The sequence below is a fragment of the Saccoglossus kowalevskii genome, chromosome 12 (assembly GCF_978046115.1).
Source record: "Saccoglossus kowalevskii chromosome 12, keSacKowa6.1, whole genome shotgun sequence".
NCBI classification, from domain to species: Eukaryota; Metazoa; Hemichordata; class Enteropneusta; family Harrimaniidae; genus Saccoglossus; species Saccoglossus kowalevskii.
In genome coordinates, this window is record NC_140652.1 from 19,095,210 (window position 1) to 19,119,532 (window position 24,323).

The following is a 24,323-nucleotide window of genomic DNA, read 5'->3' on the forward strand; positions in this document are numbered from 1 at the left end:
TTCGGGCATTTTGAATAGGATCGTCAAACCAATATATCTGTTTATCTATTACATGATGTATAATGAATATTTAAAATTTGAATATAATCAGTCAAAACAAGTCGGAGATATGGGTCTAGAAGCCCATTCATTAAAACAAAATGCCCGCAGACAGCCATTTTTTTTATTTATCACTGTTTATTATTATTGACATTTCTTTTTTTCTTTTGTTTTTATCGAATTGTTTATGTACTCGTATTTTTCTTGGCGTTAACAAATATTTAACCACGCTATACATATACACACTATGCAACTATTTTCCTTATTCATATCGTATTATGTCTGTGGTGTTAAAATAGTCAATCACGCTTTAAATGTATACTCCATGTAAATATTTCATCCATGTTTATTTTTCTACTATGTAATAAACTTTACCAGTTTGCTAACTTGTTTGCAGTGTGGATAGGTGTGCGTGCGTGTAAGTGAGCGCCCTCTACCATTGATTCAGAAAATGTATTCGGGGTGTGAGGTCATTGCTCGCACGATTAAAAAATAATTTGTGTTAATTTATTCACGACGACCTCGTTACTGTTCGATTTAAAACATATTTAATTTATGCATTGCGGCGTCGTATTCAATTTATGCTAATGTATGCGCATATTCCATCGTTACGTCATAATTATTCAAGATGTTCTATAATGTGGTATTAACTACAAAGATGGATACGGTGATTCGAAAAATCAGTCGAAACCTATAACTTCCTCTGATGTTAATCAAAATGGGTTGAGGGAATAGCTGTACGAATATACATAAAACATATGATATATTTATGCACAAATCGTTATTGCTATTTGTTGCTATTTGTTAAAATGGCATGAAGTCAATATCAACAATATATGGTTATTGAAAGATTGCTGTGACGGTTATTAACGATTAGGAAATATCAGAAGTGTTCTTCATTAAATATAATAAATTATGTATGATGGATACAGTGATTACAATTGTGACCATGACTTTGGGAAATGTTTGCCGATGATTTTCATCATCAGTACATCAGTACGATTGGTTAAATAATAGGCTGATGTCTAATATGACGTTACATCTCGTGACAAAACATTGCGTTTCTGTAACTACACATTTATTTTGCTGCTTAAGTCATAATCTCATGTAGCTGTTGCATTAGCACAAATATAGTATATCAACGATGCAATAGGCGGTCTAAAATCGTGAATAAAAATGATAATCTCTTATCCTGATGTCACCAGTTATATATCCCTTAATATACGTAGTTATGCAGTACCACGATATTATATTATTTTCATTATCGTGATCTCTGAAGTTGCTAGTCGACCATCCACCTGCGAATCGTATCACTCAATTGGTTTCCTGCACAATATAGACGTACATATTACAACCTCTTATCGACTGTTGTCTAACAAACCAGGTATGTATATTCTGTTAGATGATGTTATAATTGAGTGAATAAAGAACTTGATTGATAGTTTGACAAAATGACGTTTTCGTAATTTTTCTATTTGACACGACGGCCGTTTCCCAAGCAAAAGTATTTTATTTTAGTGACTTTATTCATTGTAACTCGATAGTTTGGTATATGTGTATTTCATTTCAAGTAATATTGTCTTGTCTACTCCATACTAGCAGTGAAAGAACCCTCCAGTGTGGGTTATGTGTGTGCCCTCTCATTAGCGATCAGCAGGCCTTACACTGTGACATTGACTGAAAATATTTCACAAACATGTGCTACTTTAGGGGAGTACCACTAGGCCTGGTTGACACCAGCATACAGTTTGACTGTGAAATGCAGTATTCTAATACAAAATAATAATAACGCAGAAAATATATAGCTGAAGCCTTTTGGTGTTTTCTAATAAGAATATTCATAAATAGTCTATAAGTGCGGGTGAACGTCAAATCATGTCACGCTGTGTTTATCTAATATGGCAGTTCATTCGTTATTGTACTGCTGTGACATAAATAAATTAAAAACTCAATTACTTATTGGTATGTTTATCTACATCTGCTTTTTTGAAGGTATGATTCATACTTTTTTTTCGAAAAACAAAAGGTAAAAATAGAGTGCTAAATAAATGACTACCATGCTGACAATTTTATAGTTACCAGATTAGCATTCTTAATATATGTATTCAAGATTCAATATAATGTATTCAAGGTAATGATTAATGGTTTTCTCGTTCATTGCCATGGAAATAATGTAATACATTGAGGATAGTTAGCGTATAATAAGTCGTACACATAAGATTCAAATTCAGTTATTATTTGTCCAATTTCGGATTCTGAACGTTGGACTTAATATCCTAACAAGCGTGTCTATTGCATTTGTTGTCAAATATGTTTTAATCTGTTATTTCATTTTTGTCTTATTTGCTTTGCTTGTATTTAATAAACCATACCTCAATAATAACTCATTGTCAGAGTGATATATCCATGCAAAATATAGTAATTAACTACGGCAGAATAAATTTATCTAATATGCACACGTGCGTAATATACGAGCAAGTTAAATATGCTGTATACGTGTTTTGTTTTGCTTTGGAACCCCAAATTCTACTTTTTTGTACTTTTCAATGCTGAACTACAAGGAGCAAAAATCTACTCAGTAGATAAAAAAGTGAATTGGATAATTTTATAGGAAGTAAAAATATATTTTTGTAAATTAAAAACACATGTCATTGTTTTGCAAGCTTTGTTTTAATTAATCAGCCAGTAAAGGTAGGTACGATTTCACTTCCTAAAAATAAAACTTTTATTTAGATTTAATCATTCAAGTGCAATAAAACATCTCATCAAAATGACAATAATATCAATAAAGTACTATCTAAAAATGTATTCATTTCGCTAGCTTATTATTATTATTATTATTATTATTATTATTATTATTATTTCAGAATGCTATAAGGATATCGTTTTTTCAGCTTCGGACAATGCGATTAAACTATTCATAATTTCCACACAATTCAGTCCAATGTTACAATATATATTGACTTGTAAAGATTGTCTTCATCTTTCAACGCAGAAGCTGCAGCATACTATTGCTAATATGTTAGGGAAATCACCCTTTCATTGACATGCGCTAGTATGTTGCCATGTTATATCAGTGCGTACACGATTTACAGTTTGACAGTAAAAATAAAAATTAGTTCTGGATAACCAACACAAATGTATCAGAATTTCTATGGTATGTATTACTACTTCAAACATATACAGTTCGATTTTAACAATTCACGGTATACTCGTTAAAGACATTGTTTGCGTATATTCGTATATGCTCGAATATCTCTAACACGTCATCTCTAATGACATCTTAACACAAGAAGCTGAGTGACCCAACTTTCACTAAATGATCCCCTGGCCATGGTTACAAACCCGGACCACACGCAAAATTACCTGAATTGTTTGGGAAATTGTTTTGTTTTTTTGTTTGTGTGTTTTTTGTTTTGTTAATAATATACTTATTCAGGATGCGTAATGCCGGCGGTTCCAGATTACTTTTTTGTTCTGAAATATTATTTATTAGTGATTATCATTGCGTAAATAGTAATATTTAACACTCATATTTCAAGCCTTATTAGAACGTTATAACCATCTACACACTACAAATGTATGCACAATCGGCATTGGTCACATATATGTAACGTCCCGACATAATTATTTTATGTGTGTATTTTCTGTTTATTGTAGTAACGACAAAACAAAACACTCACTCACTATGGCATGGCACATATAATACAAAGGTAGGATGCATTATCTCACATTTTAGTTTCCAACCGTCTTTATTCCAGCAACTATGTTTATATCAAACTATCTCGCTCTGATTTCACAATCACATTGTCACAGTATTTGACATTATCATTAATAATTTACATATAGAAAATGTTCAACCCGTGTACGCTCTTCGTGTCGTTGCGCCAGACTTGAATTCGTTGTTACTCTAGTAAAATGGCTTAGGTTTTAAATAGTTATGACAGAGATGCATAATCTGTTACTAATTTTCAAATTTTGATAGCATTGACCACCATAAAGTTTTTTAGTTGATTTGCTATACGAATGGTCAGATATATAAATCGTTATTTTCAATTGCTTTTAGAACTTGCATTCCACCATCAAAGGTCAAGAAAGAACATATAGTGTTGGTTTTAACTCAGACGGGAAAGCCGCTGAACGATGCAAACCAGTATCCAAATTCGTCTTTATTAAAACTATGAAAACAGGTAGTAGTACCACTGCAAATATCATGTTAAGATATGGGATGAAGAATAATCTGACAGTAGCTGGTAAAACCGATTTTCGCGATACGCGTTGCATCAACTTCACTGCAATTGATTTTTCAGCCATTCATATACAGCTCAACAGATCAGCAATTGATAATGTAATACCAAACGCTAAATACTTCACTATTCTCCGATCGCCGTACACACATCTGCGATCAGCATTCTACTGGTTCAAATTTTCTACAATAGTAAATAGTACTTTCACACAATTTGTTATGCACCTCGAAAAATACAACAATTTTACTCATCGCCTTCAGCAACATAGAAATGGACAAATGTGGTTTTTAGATCCACGTTTTGATATGAACCAACGGGATAACAACACATATATACTACAGGTTATCAGCAAACTGGACCAGGAACTTGATTTGGTCATGTTAATGGAATATTATGACGAGTCAATACTCTTACTTAAAAAGTTGCTTTGTTGGGAATTCGATGATCTTGTATACCATGGAGTAAAAATGCGTAAACCTAAAGACACTGTTCTTCCTGAAATGGAATCATCTATCAGGAAATGGAGCAATGCAGATTTTCTTCTGTATGAACACTTCAATCATACATTTTGGGAAAAAGTGAAAAATTACGATGGCAATTTTGAGAAAGATCTGAACGAATTCCGTACCAGGCAACAAAATGTTAGCAACCAATGTGCATCATCGAATGCATTGGAATATAACAGTTTTTGTTGGCGTCTTGTTGTTGATACACGTCTCATCAAAGATGTTGCCTTGCAACAACAACAAACAAGAATGCATGCGATCAGAAAAGAACGTAAAGAAAAATGCAGCTCCATTTAAACTTTCGTTTTGTTGTTTTGTATTTTTTACTTTTTCTGTTCTAATGCACAGTAAATTATGGGGGCACTTTCATGTTTTTTTTTCATAAAACACACCGTTTTTATTGAATGAACACTGTAGAAATTAAAAACATGTATTGGAATAATTAAAACACATTGTAAACACACACAAAACACTTTTTGTTTTCAAAATAAAATACTGAATGTGCCACGGGGACATACATATCAATAGAAGCGTAGTTGTTCTGATTTAACAAATTAAAGCTCATTTAATAACGATACATGACCGAAGCAATAGCGTAGTTCGTTAGTCGCAGACCAAGACATACTGTCAACTCTTATCACGTTGACACATGGCTAGTATTTAGGATTTACACTCTTATTTATACAATGTCTTCACCAACGGGACTGCTGCTTAAATAACAGAAGGATATGTACATCCTTATATCGCGGAGATACTTCACCTTGATTGAATTAAACATACTAAAATTGGGGTAGTATCGTCATTATGACGTATGGCTTTGCACCACACACTGAGTGACGCTATAGAGAGCCGACGCTAGCTTTAATTTTGTCCATATGTGACGTCAATGTGCCTAGACCGCAAGAAGGCTTTGCATCGAACGATTCTTATATCCGTAAAAAAGCGATTACATTACATTAATACATATGCTCTCATCATGCTCTATTTAAGTGTTCCAAATGAATTAAAAACGAGCAGTAGCAGTTGTGCTGTAACCGCATATGGCTTTGAATCATTCAAATTAAGTTATGTTCTTGTATGCTTTATGGACTATGGACTGGATATAGGTCTTCTGGTATGTTTCCATCTATTTACTTAACCGCCGTCGTAAGGCCAATATTTAAAAAGCCATCGCTCGAACATGATGAATTAAGGAACTATCGCAACGTTTTCAATGTGTCGTTCCTATCGAAGATGACAGAAAAAATCGTCCTACTACTAGTTAAACAACCACGTAATTTCCAACATACTATTGAACCCACTACAGTCTGCATACTGATCACACCACACTACACTACAATACACTACACTACACTACAGAGACCGCCTTACTATAAATCGTTAATGACATTCTGGACGCGGTAGACAAGGGGAAGGTCAGTATTTTGACTTTAATGGATCTTTCCGATGCCATCGACAACATCGACCAAACGATTCTACAACATCGATTAAAACACTTTTTTGGCATTACATCGTTCGCCTATTCGTGGTTCGTATCTGACTAGAAGATCACAGACGGATGTATCATCATTAGACTTCAGTGCTCCACCGGGCTCAGTTCTGGAACCGGTGTTTTTCTTGTACACAGAACTGCTTTTTGATATTGTTAAAGCACATTCAGTGAATCATCAAGCCTTTGCGATGACGATCAACTATATACTAATGTTCATCAAATTGGTTCAACAATCAGATTTGCATTACCGACATCAAAAATTGGATTACACAGAACAAATTACAAATTTGTGACTCAAAAACCGAGGCTATGCTTGTGTGCTCATCAAAAGTAGCATCTAGATCTTCACTACCCTCGACGATGTCCATTGGCAAGTCTGTTATCTCTTTTTCGTTATCAGTTCGCAATATTGGTGTCACACTTGACTGTAGACTGGCAAAGTCGGGACTTCTTTTTTATTTTACAATTTAGCCTTTTTAGCGTGGTCGCGAAAACTGGCGTGGCCGCGAAGGAAATCGGACTGGTCGCATCTACAGGCGACCCCCTGCATTGGAGTGAAAACCGGGGCGGAATCACTCCGATGATTATGCTAATTAAAAGTTGTGGGCTAGCACTGACAGCGAATCAAAGTTCAGCTCCGATGTTTAAATCAAATATTGTCATTTTTGAGATCTTTCTGTGACTAGTCCGTCTTTTGCAATGTGACCCAACCTTTGAAAGGTCATCACGAATATTTCGTAGCAGTCAAATGCCCACAGGTGCGTCCAGTCGGAACTTCCTTCGCGGTCAAGTTAGTTTAGAAACAATTAATTATTTTATTTTGTTAAACCAAAAAAAGAAGTCCCGACTTTGCCAGTCTAACTAACGACTGCAATATCAATATGTCGAAGCAAATACATAATATATGCAGATCATGCTATATTCAACTGTGACGTATTTCGTCTATTTGCCACTATCTTACACCAGAGGCAACGCAAACTCTCGCCTGTGATCTCATACTATCTCGTCTTGACTATTACAATAGTCTATTAGTCGGATTCCCTTATTGTTTGAAACTTCAACGTGCTCAGAATTCAGCACCTCGCCTTGTCTGCAAGCGAGGTTTATCTTCTCGCATTTCACCACTTTTAAAATCGCCTCACTGGCTTCCAGTTAACATAAGTATTGAACATAAATTTCAATTGAAAAGTGTGTGCTACATATTATCAATAAGTGACACTGGCTCACGATACCTGTAAGATCTTCTACATGCCGGTAGACAATTGCATTCGTCATCAGGCGATCGCATATTAACGAAACCACACACCAGGACTAAATCATACAATGAACGTGCATTCCAATATTCAGGTCCAAACATTTGGAATTGGATACCCTTCTCAATCCGCCATTCACTCTATGTTCATCATTTAAGAAGACACTAAAACATATCACGGTAGTCACTTTTACTAGTTTTAGTTTGGTCTTTCGTTGTGTGATGCACATAAAGCTCATTTTGGAAGGATATGCGCGTGATGAGTCCTCTAAAATAATACGATAAAGTAATGGGTGTACTATAGGTGTAATTACCAATGACCTTAAACACACGAAGTAAAGTAGAATGACGCGTTTTGTATTGATTGATGAAAACTGGGCCAAGGGTGATACGGGACAATATTGCTCCAATAAGAGGACACACTTCCTATAACATAACAAGGTCGGGCAATACGAGGTACATGATAATCAACAGGAAACCAGCGTAACATGGATACGCACAAATTGTAATCTATACAAATAGCGATTATGTTGCTGAAAATATTATTGTTTCATCAAAATATTATTATTTTCTGACGCTAGACACGATTACATGCTGCATGTACATGCTGGTGTGTCATATTGTGTTTGGGTAGTCGACCAAATAATAACTGAGAACAGCTTGAAGAAATACTCGGTATATCTTAGTGTATTGAACTAATTAAAAACAGTATCCCTAGTTAGATTTAGTGTCTCAATTTTGGAAATTCCGCTTATTTGTATTTATTTTGTTATCACCACCCCGTTCTGATCGATTGTTTTAATCTTTATTAAAGCGAGTTGTTTCAAAATACCTTCCATCAATCGAGATACAAGACATGAAAACGACGAATAGACTGGGTATTATGCGCTGCTTCTGGTAAACCTTTCTTTGATACTTATCTTCGTAAACAATCACAAATAACCTTGAGTTTGAAATAATCCATTTAGATTGACATTTTGTGCTAGATTCTGATATAAACTTTTGATTTCATCATCACCATGGCAATTATCAACTGCATTGGTTTGCGAGTAATATTGGGGTGACGTTCCTGCTGAGACTTGTCACTCAAACTAATTCTAATTCCAATTTATTGTTGACCCGTTTCGCTCATGATTGGTTGATCGGTTTATGACATAGTTTGAGTGACAAGTCTCAGCAGGAACTTCATCAGAAATTTCCACCTAATGTCGCATGAGGGCGTTAAATGCTATAACAGTCTCAGGGGTCTTTCGGCCCTCGCTTGAAATGCCTTTGGTATTAAGGTGTTAATTTATGGGATAAAGAATAATTTAACGATAGCATCGTGGTAGAGTTTTTCGGAATTCATGTTGCAGAAACTTCACAGCAATTGACTATATTGCCAGTCACCTGCAGCTTAACAGAGCAAACATGGATAACGTCATACTAAACGCTAACTATTTCACTTTTCTGAGATCCCCATACACGCAGTTACTGTCAGCATTCTATTATTTCAAATTTTCTTCAACGATAGATAACTGTACGTTCATACAATTCGGGGATCATATGGAACACTGTAATAATTTTACGCACGGTAATCACCAACACAGAAATGGGCAGATGTGGTTTTTAGCTCCACGTTTGATATGAACCTCTGGGATGACACATGCATACTGAAGGCCATGATGAAATTGGACCAATTCATCTATCAGGAAATGGATTCATGCAGGCGTTCTTCTGTATGAAAACTTCAATCGTATATTTTGAGAAAAAAAACAGACACCAGACAACAACATATATGTGCATCATCTGAAACATTGGAGCATGACATCTTTTGTTGGCGTCTTATTGTCGATACGCATCACATCCGATCTGCTGCCATACAACAACAGAAAAAATGATATAAAAATAAGATAAGAACGTACAGCAAAATACATTATTATTTAAACTTTTGATATGTATTGTGTTGTTCACGTATATTCATAAGAACTCTCAAAGCCAAATTAATGGATAATCATAATTTTCCATGTGTTCGCTATAAACATGTTATTATTGAAACGCAGTTTGACGTGACAATAATTTAATATCTAATTCATACGGGGTTATTACAATACCATGTCGTATATGTCACATATAGTAATGAAAAAAAAATGCATACCTAACATCATTATATTTTTGGGTGGGCGAGGCAAGTCTTCCACATTCAGATATAAACATATTTCGATTTTTATTTGCAAAATGCAGGAAATAGCGTTTCAGAGGGACTACATTTCAAAATTGAACAGACAATTGAACATGCAAAGTTTCATGCTGACGCCTCTGCATAACAATACAACGACTTAGTGAATCTTGTTCAGTATACCATTTATTCCCCGATATAATATTCAGTGGCTAGTTCTTGAGATCTACAACAGTAATAATAAACATAAATAATGTTGATGCCATGTTTTTAGAAGTCACCGCCATATCAAATGTTGATTTGGACCATACAATTTCAAGCTACGGGGCGTCTAAACAATGATCCTACAATCAATCAACACATCTTCCATCCACCACAAAAATTATAGCCATAATTGAACAACCAAGAAAGCAACAATTATCAGGCTGAATCCTGAAAACAACGATTAACATCGTAACAACCAGTAATTGCAAACATGAAATCCTACAGCATTAATGGTTTCTATACTCATTTGCATGTATGTACAACAACTTAGCAATAGATGAACACGACTTTTGACCAACCACTCATTCTAATTATTGTTGAGTGGAAGCATCTTTACCAATGAAAAGGATCTTTCAGAAAGAACATATATATAACTCGAATGGGAATAGAAAGTCAAAGACAAGTAAGTGTAAAGAAGTCTTTAAGAGAATGAGCACGTGTGTCATGTCAAATAAAGGAAATACAGATACCATAGAGTTCTTATTATAATTTAGACTCCCGTTGAGATTATGCAAAATAGAAGTGAAAACAAGTGAAGGTGGGAAGAGGTGAACCTTTTTAAACACTCTATGATACCAGATAAGACCAACACAAAAATATATATGAATATATACTTTGCGACAGGGATATACATTCCGTAAGTTGTTTGAGAATTTCTGGAAATCATGAAACTCATTTATAATCAGAAAGTTTGTGCACTTAGGATTCATTAGTGAATTGGGCCATTGACGATCACTACCATTTTAATGTTGACAGTGAACTACGGCATTGCACATGTTTTATCCATTACTTTATTGCAGGTATTATTTTCATCCAATACTGAGTTCTGCTCTTAGACAGATTAAAGTATAAAATCCTTATTGTTACGAACACGAGTTGTACAGCAATTTGTGTATTCGCATTTGTCGGTACCAAAAAGACTCGTGCAAAAAATAATCTCATTTCTGTTTCAATGAAAGTTCAAATTTAAAAATCGATCGGCTCTATAGAGTCATGTAAGCATGATGTAGGCAATGAGTTCGTGTTCAATGTACATAAAATATACGAAATACATGTTACAACCACGGACTGCTTATTTTCACATTAGCTTAGCGAATTCACGTACAGTGAAAAGTATTCGATGCTTTTCCGACAAGTTCATAGGTCAACTATTTGTAAATGCACTTTCAAAGAGACCTGACATAACCATGGCTCACTGATTTTTTACTCATGTCACTAAGACGGGTAAAATACTATTGCTTTTACCACGCTGGCAGTATCGCCTGCCCTTGCAACAGTTCATCGCTAAGTATTTTCATAACCATAGTTTTCATAAAGTTACAAGACTAGTATACTATGATCACTGAAAGCCAAGGACTAACCAGTGTGTATGTAGTAATGGTTGCTACTTTATGTTTCCCGCCGTGCGTCAAACCATCGCAACGCAGTGTAGGGTTGATGTGAAGTTCACGTAGCCAGTGACTAGAATTCACGGATTGATGCATCAAAACTTTTAACACACCACCGTCATCACTCAGTTTTAAATACCACAGGGCTACATTATATTGGGTCAATTATCGTCATACCAAGACATCTGTTCATTCATGACTAAATACCGGATATCAAATACTCAGTCAGGAGTGACACGACCCACTTTTAGATGTTCATGTAGTGTCGAATGCGCCCATCTTTGGGCGATGAAACCTACCCCTGATTGTGGACTGTTCTCATTTTATATTAAGTGTTATATTGCAATAACTGAGGGAATGTGGGAGTTTATTAACGCGAGGGGCAAGAACAAATCAATAATATGTTAATGTATTGCATTTAAAACACTATATGCAAATTATATAAGCCGCTCAGTATGCTTGTAAACCTGGAAAGAGCGTGCGGATGAAGAGTGCTGGTCACTCTGGATATCCTCTGTTAACGCCTGTGATATTCATGGGTGTATACATAAAGTATTAATCTTTAGAACAGATCGGAAGTGGTAAGTTAATAAGTTAAAAGCTAATGGGAGGTTATCCATTTATATTTTTAATGCTATACCCTCAAAACAGAACTTTGTTTAGTATCAAATAGTAAAAGTTAATAGTTTTCGTACATATTGTACTTGAGGAACATCGAAGCAGTTATTGAGCATCAAGAAGTATGTGCACTGAGAGAAATAAGTGGATTGTACCATTGAACTAGTACTACCATTTCACGTTGAAATAAAATTACATCATTGCACATTTATTACGCATAACTCATTTCAACATTATTTGTAATCTTTTTTTCTAATATTGAATTTTGCATTTAGACAGATAATTAAATGCCTTCATGTTACAGATATCGGCACGAGTTGAGTGCCACCATTATGAACAGTTAGGGTCGAGTCGGGACGTGACAAAATGACCAATCCAGTTGAAATGTATTCTAGATCAGAGTGAGTGTGAATCTCTCTCATATATACACTCCATATAGCACACCATGGTCACACTAAAATAAAATTGTAATTGAATTAGTTTTCATGCAGTATAAGACATTTTATACTCCTAGTACCTTCCGATAGGAATATAACCCCAATGATTTTAGTGGGTTCCCTGGCAATCGTAAGCACTAAGGGTTCATTAGTGGATTTGTACTACCATGTGCTACTATCTGCTCTTAGACAGATTAAGGAATAAAAATGTTAACATTAAAGATCCCGGTACTAGTTGTAATTTGTGTGTGAGCGATGGAGCCAAGTAGGCTCGTATCAACAAAACTCCAATGTAAAGAGATCTATAAGTTGATTAGTTCTTGAGAGTCGTGTACGAAACGAGTTTTCAATTGATGTGTATACAATAAAGTAAAAACAAAACATGCTATAACCACGGACTCTTATTTTTCCATTAGCTTAGCAAACCCACACGTTGAACCCTTCACTTCAACTGCCGGATGTAAATTATTTGTACCTTAAGTTTCAAAAAGACCTGCTGATCTAAATGAAAAGAAAAACATTCTTTAAACATTAATAACTTATGTCACGGGGTCACTGGAAACGCCCAATAATATGAGGTTATTACGGCGTACTGTCTGAGTGCATACTTTGATTTATTCTCGTAATAACCTTATTATTATACATCTTTTTCCTTCCAAGGATACATCATGGGAATGCCGAAATCAAAAATGTTTAGAACAGAATCAGCGAACTTTCTTTGTCTGGAGTACGGCCAAACCGAGATGGCAGCAATGTTTGTTTTCATTATTAGAGGGCGCTTATGTGCGTAATAATTCTTTATTTAGAATTCGCATTTCCTTATATGGTAGGATGAAAATAACCCATAAAATACCACAAAATTACGACACGCTGTAACTTTAATTATATGGCGTTACGCTGACAGAAGTATAATAATATTTATATTGTTAACACCGTGTGTTAATTATTGAAAACGTAGTTTATTACATACAAAAAGATTCATGCTTGGCATGGTGTCGTCTCCGGCAGTACCGTCCGCCTATGCAACAGTTCACCGCTAACGGTTCTGACAACGCACCAATGCGGATACCCAGTGGATGAGAGGTTGGGGTTACGAAATTACACACTTTACATACTACTGGTCGGAACGATCTTTCAACAAAAGAGAGAAAGCAGACAGTCCAGGACTAGGCTAACCCGACGTGCGTCAGGTCATTGCAATGCCCCGTGGGGTTGATTTCCGGTGAATTTACGTAGCCAGCGCCTGGAGTAGCAGTCTTCCTTCCCAATTTGACTTCAGTCTTCTCAAACGTTCATGTGAAACGCCGGGTATGGCTATGGTAGTACGTGGGTGCCCACGCCATAGATCAGGGTCACGTAAAAAAGCTTTAAATACCATGACGACAGTCTATTGGGTCAATCATCGTCTGGCCCACGACATCTGTTCATTCATCAGCTGAATACCAAATACACAGTCAGGAGTGACACGACCCACTCAGATGTCTGTTCGTGTAGTGGCAAATCCGCCAAACTTTGGACGATGATATCAACCTCTGATGGCGGACTGTTTATACTATGATAATAACTATGTTCCGTGTACAACACGTAATTCATTGTAATAAATAAAAACGTAATTTTGTAGTCTTCATGTAAAAGTCAACAATATCAGTTGTTGAGGATCACCCTATTGCATATGTTTATGTCGGCAAGTGATGTCAAATGGAGTGCATACAATCAATAATATTTATACTTGTGCTACGAAATAAACAAACTGACTATTGTTCGAAACAGCCCTCTCAATGCACCGTTCCTATAACGACGAAACGCTTCTGTGAAATTAATAAGTGTCTTAGCAGCCGTGTGATTTGTAGTCGTCCGTCAGTAAACACTGTTTTGATAAGTGTTTTCAGGACTTGATCGTAGAGAGCGCGATTTAGAAAAGGTGGATTATGAGGCCTATGATTTGTACGAACATAATTATTTTGACGTCAATACTGAAATCAGTTAAATTCATGCAAAGAAAATGACAAAAATAATTGGGAAAATTCACACTAAGTTGGCAAATACTATATACTATTAATTTATAAGAAACTGTGTTTGCATGTCCTTAGCTAAAAATACAAATTTATGAAAACCTTTTCATATTTGCACTTTATTCATTGTCGTATGGCCCCATCTTTAGGCAAAACGTGGTTATTAAAGTTATACCACTGACTATGCCACAGAGGGCGCTTATCAAGCAAAGGTCGCATGACAAATTTCAAACATCCACCCGTTAACAATCTCCGTGCATTCAACGCCACAAGTTTTTTGTTTTTTTAGCCAATCAGAATTCATCTTCCGAGCCAGTGCAGATCAGCAGTCTCCGCGACTCTCCTAAACAGTATGGACATTCAATTTCGTAAATTCCATTTCGTTGATTACATAGTGCGCTCCACTTATGTATGAGATGTGCAAACACAGTTATCCGTGTCAAAGAATAGTAGTGAATAACATACAACTGTGCATGTAAATATTTGAGGGTTTCAAACAGATTGACAGGCTCTATGAACCGTTGTTTTATTTAAGTTCGTAGTATTTTTATATAATTCCATGCCAACTCATACCAGTAGAGTTCTAATAATGAATACCATGTACATGCAATTTTTCGATGGCTTAAGCAGAGTGATGTGATTGACAGGCTCTTTGAACCATTTTATACACTAATCCAGTGAGCTTATCTGGTGTAATGTATATTTACGTGAAACTGTTGTCAAGGTGAAATCGGTAAAAACAACACAGAATACCATCTCAACAGCTAAAAAATAAAACATTATATATATAGTATATTATTATTGCATACAATAATTTCTTTGATTTATTTGACTCAAAGTGGGTATATTTAGAGATGTCAATTGCAGTTTATTCATCCATACAAATCATGAATTCAACAAATACTACCTGACCGGATGTTAGCCATTTATTGTGACAGAAATGATACGTATATAAGTGCGGTTATTTAGTTCTTAAGTAACTGTTAATCACACGGCAGTATACAGTGTCTTTCAGAGTGCACGTCATGTAATGTATTCTTAAAATGTTAACGAATAAATTATTGCTTTAATCATATTGTAGTTGTTTGTTTTTGTTTAGTTTTGTTTTGTTTATACTTCGGGTTAATAGCAGATCAACACAATTACCCCTGATGTTTCATTTCAAATGCTGTGTTAGTTTGACATTTATAATTTTGATTAACATATATATTGCTATAAAATATGTTGTATTGTCTTCTTTGCTAACATAGCCGCCTTTGTATGTGTTAATAGATTTAATAAACTCCGTGAAGCATTTCGTGGCAAAGTGGTGTCTGGACGAACTATTCAAGTGCTATCACATTGAAAGCCTCAACACAATCAAATGTGAATATGTAATCTATTCGCAAAAACAATGTATCGGGAACTACTGCAATGACGTGTGCTGTTAATACTAATGAATGCAATAATGTACCGTTGCTGATATTTTAGTTAATTGTATAAGCAAGTACTCACTAAACATGTGTTTTGATAATGTGCATTGGATTTATTCAGTCATCTCATGATTACCATATATTACCATATCCTAACATGAATACATTAAACACTAAGATATTATCTTCGACTAATTCCGAACATGTGATAGACATAACCATACGATGTATCTATCTGTATCCACCATATGATCGCCTCTCTAGAAACACAAATTGACACAACTGTTAACCATATACTCACAAGGGGAATCACATATACACATGCTGTACACATTTAGAACTTCATTGCCATCCACATAATTAAAATGCATGCATTATTGAGTAAATGTATGTATTTCTCATTTGTATTTATTTCACCCTAGCTGACACCGAATAATCAAATTGCAAATTGCCTCATCGTCAATCCAGGTATATTGTAACTCGTTTATACATCAAATGTATTGCTGACAAACATTCTCATATTGTATGGGGGAGGAAATAGAACCAGTAACGATAAAAAAGATCGGGATTTAAATAACTTTCACGAATATTAAATCAAACTAATATATTCGTGAAATTACATGTTGTGAATCTCTCGACTAATCACATTTTTCCTCCACACTGATTAATTTGATTGTTCTGATGCCAAAATGGACTTGTGTTTATATAACATAATATCAAAATAAGGCACCGTTTAGCGAATTATACAATGTGTTGCCGTGTTCTGTATGGGCATGCACTTGTTATTGTTGTTGTTGTGAAAATAAGTTTATCCGGCGTCTCAAAACAAAAATCGCTATAATTAGTACTGTACGAATTTATGAAAAAATCTGGGGGTAATATTGGTCAGGTGTCAAATAGGTGTGATTCAAAGCTTAGGGCCACACTAGACACTAGGGCTGTTAAAAAAGAAAAACATTCATAATAACACTTGATATCGAAAATTAAGAAGTAAACAGTTTTTTTTTAAATTAAAGTAGCTTAGTATGCCACCAATTCCACATAATAGAATATGTCTACCCTAACCGTTGGAATTATGTTGCCGCAAATCATTAAACAGACCATTTAGTAAAATAAATGAAGTACATATCAACTCAATTCGAATCAAATCAAACTGAATTTGCCGGTCAAACACGCATAGTGAATAGGCAAATGGTTAAAGAATGAATCCAACTAAACATATTATAATTCAGCATATCTGTTGAAAAATGATATTCAAAAAAGCACTGAGTATGCAAGTTATTTGAAAGTTAATATGTGTTGATAATTGGTTTTATGTGTGATCTGGTTTATGTACACCGAATTGTATTACAACACATGTCACATTATTGCAACAACACTAGTAATGAATTAATAATCGAGAACAGAAAAATGTGTAAATGAAATGTATCAAACCTTGTCCGGTAGAATAATCTTCTAAATCCTGTTGAAAATTATGAAACAAATTTGTTTGTAATAGTTTAAAATCATTCATAGATTTATATATCACCACAAGGCAACAATACTTGTTCACATCGCACAGTATGATATTATCTTCACTAATTCATTCATTCATTGACAAAACTGTTAACAATGTACTCATAAGTAAATAATTCACATTCACTTGTTGTACACATTAAAAGCTACATATAATCCTCAGAAATAAACTGCAGGCATTATTGAAGAAATGCATTTTTTTCATTTGGTTTTCTTCCACCCTCATAAAATCAATGGCATGATCAGAGGGGAGTTGCATGACACGATTACTTGATATAGTCGGTTTATTTGCATAAATTAATATTTATGAGCAATGAAAAACTTTGTTCCGATAGCTAACAAAGTAGTTCTAAATTGACTGATTCTATCGTTACAAACAGTATTTTGAGAAACGATTTTTAAGTTACGAAATTCACAGAAAATGCAGAGGAACATTGATATTTCACTCTAGTTATGGTGCTCTAAATTGCGCATACATTTTTTTCAATAAGTTACCTGATTAGTATGCAGTTCGAGAAATCAATGTGTGTGTGCATGCACAGTCTGACAGGGAACAATTTTGAACGCAATAAAATCACGCGTAAAACTCACACGTGCAATAGTTTGTAGCGCCAAAGAGGTTGTCGGTTGAATAGTTTTTTTTTTCAATTGATACATATGTTTCATAAGTTTCGTTGAAGATTATTTTGTAAAGAAGTCGCTAAAATTAATTCATCTATTCGTAAAAATGACTTTCTTGCTTCGATTATGGTCTGCATACGGCACTATTCATGATTTCTAATTAAAGAATATGTTGCAATATAATTAACCCTGCATCTGTAATTGCTACAGAATTGCTACAATATTGTGCGAACGTAATAATTCACAGAAGTAATATACGTCAGATAGTAATGAATGAGGCTTTTAGCTAAGGAACTGATACCGAGTAACTAGTGTTGTTGCAATAAAACAGCCATTAGAAACAATTACGATAGAAAATTAAGCAAGACCAAATAGTGATTCAAGGAAAATTCTTGAAGTGATAATAGACTTTAATAGCTGTGTGTAGTTTATATTAAATGAATTATCACATCACAGTCCGTCACGCCAGCATACACAAATATATTCATCCATAATGTCAACAAGATATCAGTAAAATCAGCTATTTACCTGGTTCGTCCTTCTCGCTTCGTCACGAAATGCCTGGAAATAGACATATCCTCCGATTACTCTGAGTAGACAGATGTATTACTCGAAGAAATAATCTTAGTCTTATCACATTAATACATTTCTGAGGAATACGTACAACGCAAATTATAAAGTAGCCCGTACATATGATATAATAAGTTGAATCATCATTATTGACTTATATAACGTATACTTGGTAAACCGTCCAATTCTCTCTCTACTGGACACAAATGAACAAAACTGTTACCGATGAACCCATACAAATACGCACACATATGTATTGTGTATGCATTAAGAATTACCTTCGAATCAACAGATTTGAATTTAAATTAACGCATTCACGGCTACCAATTAAGATCATCATATATCAATGTTTAAAAACATAAAGACAATATGAAAAATATGTAAAATAAATGAATCAAACCTTCTCTGGAAGTATCAGCGACCGAACCCTGTTGAAAATAAAGCAAGTCGATGTGTAAAAGTTATTCTTTTACTAAAAATATCACTGCCACGGGGCAATAATTCTGGATTATCAAGCCTTCAAAGTAGTCGGTTATCGATTTTGGTTTTTGATTTTTAACAATGACTACCCTACCTTTATGTTGAACATTGAATTACATCGTTTTTTTATATACATTCTCATGTGTAATACTACAGTAGACATTTTTTTCAATAAGTTACCTGATTAGTATGCAGTTCGAGAAATCAATGTGTGTGTGCATGCACAGTCTGACAGGGAACAATTTTGAACGCAATAAAATCACGCGTAAAACTCACACGTGCAATAGTTTGTAGCGCCAAAGAGGTTGTCGGTTGAATAGTTTTTTTTTCAATTGATACATATGTTTCATAAGTTTCGTTGAAGATTATTTTGTAAAGAAGTCGCTAAAATTAATTCATCTATTCGTAAAAATGACTTTCTTGCTTCGATTATGGTCTGCATACGGCACTATTCATGATTTCTAATCAAAGAATATGTTGCAATATAAATTAACCCTGCATCTGTAATTGCTACAGAATTGCTACAATATTGTGCGAACGTAATAATTCACAGAAGTAATATACGTCAGATAGTAATGAATGAGGCTTTTAGCTAAGGAACTGATACCGAGTAACTAGTGTTGTTGCAATAAAACAGCCATTAGAAACAATTACGATAGAAAATTAAGCAAGACCAAATAGTGATTCAAGGAAAAATCTTGAAGTGATAATAGACTTTAATAGCTGTGTGTAGTTTATATTAAATGAATTATCACATCACAGTCCGTCACGCCAGCATACACAAATATATTCATCCATAATGTCAACAAGAGATCAGTAAAATCAGCTATTTACCTGGTTCGTCCTTCTCGCTTCGTCACGAAATGCCTGGAAATAGACATATCCTCCGATTACTCTGAGTAGACAGATGTATTACTCGAAGAAATAATCTTAGTCTTATCACATTAATACATTTCTGAGGAATACGTACAACGCAAATTATAAAGTAGCCCTTACATATGATATAATAAGTTGAATCATCATTATTGACTTACTTAACGTATACTTGGTAAACCGTCCAATTCTCTCTCTACTGGACACAAATGAACAAAACTGTTACCGATGAACCCATACAAATACGCACACATATGTATTGTGTATGCATTAAGAATTACCTTCGAATCAACAGATTTGAATTTAAATTAACGCATTCACGGCTACCAATTAAGATCATCATATATCAATGTTTAAAAACATAAAGACAATATGAAAAATATGTAAAATAAATGAATCAAACCTTCTCTGGAAGTATCAGCGACCGAACCCTGTTGAAAATAAAGCAAGTCGATGTGTAAAAGTTATTCTTTTACTAAAAATATCACTGCCACGGGGCAATAATTCTGGATTATCAAGCCTTCAAAGTAGTCGGTTATCGATTTTGGTTTTTGATTTTTAACAATGACTACCCTACCTTTATGTTGAACATTGAATTACATCGTTTTTTTATATACATTCTCATGTGTAATACTACAGTAGACTGTAGTTATAGATCATTTTAAGACAGTTTATAATGCCTTGAATAATGAAGTAGAAACAAGCGAGACAATGCAAGCCTACTTACTGTCAATTTCTGCTCTTCGCCGTTAATAATGATGAACAGTAAGAATAATAAAGCAAAAATCATCACAGGTCGCATGTTTGCTGTCACGACTACAATGATAAGAAATTTACGCTGCATCAATTTAGTGTGTTTGTAAATGTGGACACGGTTATTCACCAACACCTGTAAAAGTGGACACGTAATTCACCAACATCACCTTACTCACATGTATATGAAATGTGCGAACACTATGATCCGTGTCAAAGAATAGTATGAATAATATATACCTGTACCACGTGATCATTCGATGGTTTCAACGAGATTGGTGTGATTAACAAGCCCTGTGAACCGTTCTTTATTTAAGGTAGTAGTATTTTTTATATTGCCATGACAACTCCTACCAGTAGAGTTCTAATTCCGGTGTCAAAAATGATAGTGAAAAAAATAAGTATTTGTGCATTTATATATTATGATTCGATTGCTTTAAACAGAGTGGTGTGATCGATGGGCTCTTTTTTATTTCTGTTTGTAATATTATTTATATATTTCCATGAAATACCAGTGGAGTTCAAGACAGTGCGCTTACCGGGTAATATAGGTATGAGATGTGCCATCACGTGATCAGCATCAAATAGTTGTTTAAACAGAAATGCTCTATAAGCCGTTTTTATTAGTTATATATAGTACATCTATATTTAAACAACTCAGACCAGTAGCATACTACAAAATTTGCATATGTAATTAATGGTATATTGGCTGATAATACACAGTTACGCTAAACAAAGCGGTCCTGGAACATATATAAACATATAAGGATATATAAGAACATATAAACGGTCCGAATTATGAACGTCTGAAAAATAATATAGCCATAATATTCCTTTGTGTTAATGGCCTGGTACAAGCTGTGGGCGTCGATCGTTGGGTGATCGTCGTTCACAACACAAACCTAATCGAACGCCAGAATGCTATGATAGCTGGTAAAACATGTTGTGACTGTGAACTGGATTTCGAACCTCCAAAAAAGAAAACACAATGTTTAAGTTTAACTGGTGATCAACTAGATGAGATTGAGGGACTGAAGATGACCAGTAAGAATAATAAAGCAAAAATCATCACAGGTCGCATGTTTGCTGTCACAACTACAATGATAAGAAATTTACGCTGCATCAATTTAGTGTGTTTGTAAATGTGGACACGGTTATTCACCAACACCTGTAAAAGTGGACACGTAATTCACCAACATCACCTTACTCACATGTATATGAAATGTGCGAACACTATGATCCGTGTCAAAGAATAGTATGAATAATATATACCTGTACCACGTGATCATTCGATGGTTTCAACGAAATTGGTGTGCTTGAAAAGCCCTGTGAACCGTTCTTTATTTAAGGTAGTAGTATTTTTTACATTGCCATGACAACTCCTACCAGTAGAGTTCTAATTCCGGTGTCAAAAATGATAGTGAAAAAAAAAATAAGTTTTTGTGCATTTATATATTATGATTCGATTGCTTTAAACAGAGTGGTGTGATCGATGGGCTCTTTTTTATTTCTGTTTGTAATATTATTTATATATTTCCATGAAATACCAGTGGAGTTCAAGACAGTGCGCTTACCGGGTAATATAGATATGAGATGTGCCATCACGTGATCAGCATCAAATAGTAGTTTAAACAGAAATGCTCTATAAGCCGTTTTTATTAGTTATATATAGTACATCTATATTTAAACAACTCAGACCAGTAGCATACTACAAAATTTGCATATGTAATTAATGGTATATTGGCTGATAATACACAGTTACGCTAAAAAAAGCGGTCCTGGAACATATATAAACATATAAGGATATATAAGAACATATAAACGGTCCGAATTATGAACGTCTGAAAAATAATATAGCCATAATATTCCTTTGTGTTAATGGCGGGGTACAAGCTGTGGGCGTCGATCGTTGGGTGATCGTCGTTCACAACACAAACCTAATCGAACGCCAGAATGCTATGATAGCTGGTAAAACATGTTGTGACTGTGAACTGGATTTCGAACCTCCAAAAAAGAAAACACAATGTTTAAATTTAACTGGTGATCAACTAGATGAGATTGAGGGACTGAAAGACGAAACAAATGCAAGCAACTACGAGGCACAGGAAAACATTTGTGCCATAAATAACAACGGTGTCCCATAGCGGCGTTCGATTTATAATTGCACCCGGGTAATTGCCATCTGTTTCAAAGACCACGAGATAACACAGAATACGACGACGATATATGAAAAATGAAAAATCTTTTCAGGCATACTGTCACAAAACCTTCGTTACAGAATACGACGACGATATATGATATTGCAATTTTCGACTGGGGTAAATAAATTAGGGGAGATGATGAAGGTAATTTCGAAGGCTGCAGATTTGTCCCGAGTGTACACCAACCACTGTAATAGATCGACGATGTGCAAAGTCCTTCCTTCGGCCGGAGTAGAGGCAATGCATATCATGTACGTGTCACAAAAACGATGAGAGCATCCGATCTTACACTAACAAACGTACCCCAGTAAAACGACAAAACTTGTCAGGCATACTGTCACTTTGGTTATACTAAATATGTACCCAGGTCAGATGTTTGGTCTAAGGTCGCCGTGCCGGACTCCGTCCATTATAAATCACCGCGTCCCGCCATGTCTCAGACTTCGGTCGAAACCAAGTACCACTGAACGTCAAATATCCACAGTTACAAGTAGTATGATAAGTCGGTTGTTTTAATGATCCAAATTGTACACAACCCTGTATTTCAAATGGAGTTGACGCAGTCAGTAAAATAATAGGAAGATCATCTTTTGTTATGCTATTGTTTTTGTTTACGATGTTCTATTTACTGTGGATATGTTTTTTTTGTGTGCAGTCAGTGTACAACTTCATACTGTTTATATAAATAATCATGTTCAATGGCCAGAATCATAATCTTATAATAAATTTAAATAAATGCTTCTTTCACTAGTTTTATCGAATTGTCAATATACTGGTATAATATATTTGCAATAACCCCGCGCCAAAGTCGGGTATACCACTCGATATTGCACAATTCACTTCATATATGCACTCGAATAATACGAAACAAAAGGTGTGAAACGTGTTAAAAAATGTATGTAAAAACATATAGATATATACAAATGTAGATTTGTATATTTGTATGGTTTGGTTGCCAACAGCACAACAAAATCCCAAAAATGATAATACCACAGATGGAAATCTGCCACCCTAGTTTTCATATTAATTTGTTTTCAGCAAAGAATAGTATAAGTGGTGAAACCTGGTAACATATAGACCTTGTTGGCACTTGTCACTTCCAGCAACATATACGGTACCTTGCTAGCACTCTCCGCCAACATTTACAGTCCCTTGCAACCTCACAACCTCGCCACCTTCAGATACATTTAAGGTAACTTTGTAACCACCTCCTAAGAAATGCACAGTACATTAATGGCACTATCCATCTCCAGAAACATTTATGGTACACTGCTTGCATTCGCCCCTGTAGCAAAGTTTATGGTACCTTGCTCTCACTGCTCACCTCCAGCAACATATACATTATCTTGCTGACACTCAGCACCTCCAGCAAAGTTTATCGTACCTTGCTCTCACTGCTCACCTCCAGCAACATATACATTATCTTGCTGACACTCAGCACCTCCAGCAAAGTTTATCGTACCTTGCTCTCACTGCTCACCTCCA

The 24,323-nt window shown here is 35.0% G+C and overlaps 2 protein-coding genes across 2 annotated transcripts in view; one reads left to right on the top strand and one right to left on the bottom strand.

The window, feature by feature from the left end:
* Positions 1 to 4,219: 4,219 nt before the first annotated feature.
* Positions 4,220 to 5,089, top strand: LOC100376082 (galactose-3-O-sulfotransferase 2-like). Its single transcript, XM_085505940.1, has one exon. The coding sequence runs from the start codon at positions 4,220 to 4,222 to the stop codon at positions 5,087 to 5,089; it is 870 nt and encodes a 289-aa protein (XP_085362066.1).
* Positions 5,090 to 15,917: 10,828 nt separating this feature from the next.
* The window catches only part of LOC144363532 (uncharacterized), a 32,952-nt gene continuing 24,546 nt past the window's right edge, over positions 15,918 to 24,323 (bottom strand). The window contains exons 3-9 of the mRNA XM_085505941.1: positions 20,288 to 20,315; positions 20,046 to 20,080; positions 19,846 to 19,878; positions 18,932 to 18,959; positions 18,490 to 18,522; positions 17,260 to 17,287; positions 15,918 to 16,085 (exon numbers count right to left, since the gene is read on the bottom strand). Coding sequence (XP_085362067.1) covers positions 16,057 to 16,085; positions 17,260 to 17,287; positions 18,490 to 18,522; positions 18,932 to 18,959; positions 19,846 to 19,878; positions 20,046 to 20,080; positions 20,288 to 20,315 — 214 coding nt within the window. The 3' untranslated portion in view covers positions 15,918 to 16,056. The remainder of the gene's footprint in view (positions 16,086 to 17,259; positions 17,288 to 18,489; positions 18,523 to 18,931; positions 18,960 to 19,845; positions 19,879 to 20,045; positions 20,081 to 20,287; positions 20,316 to 24,323) is intronic.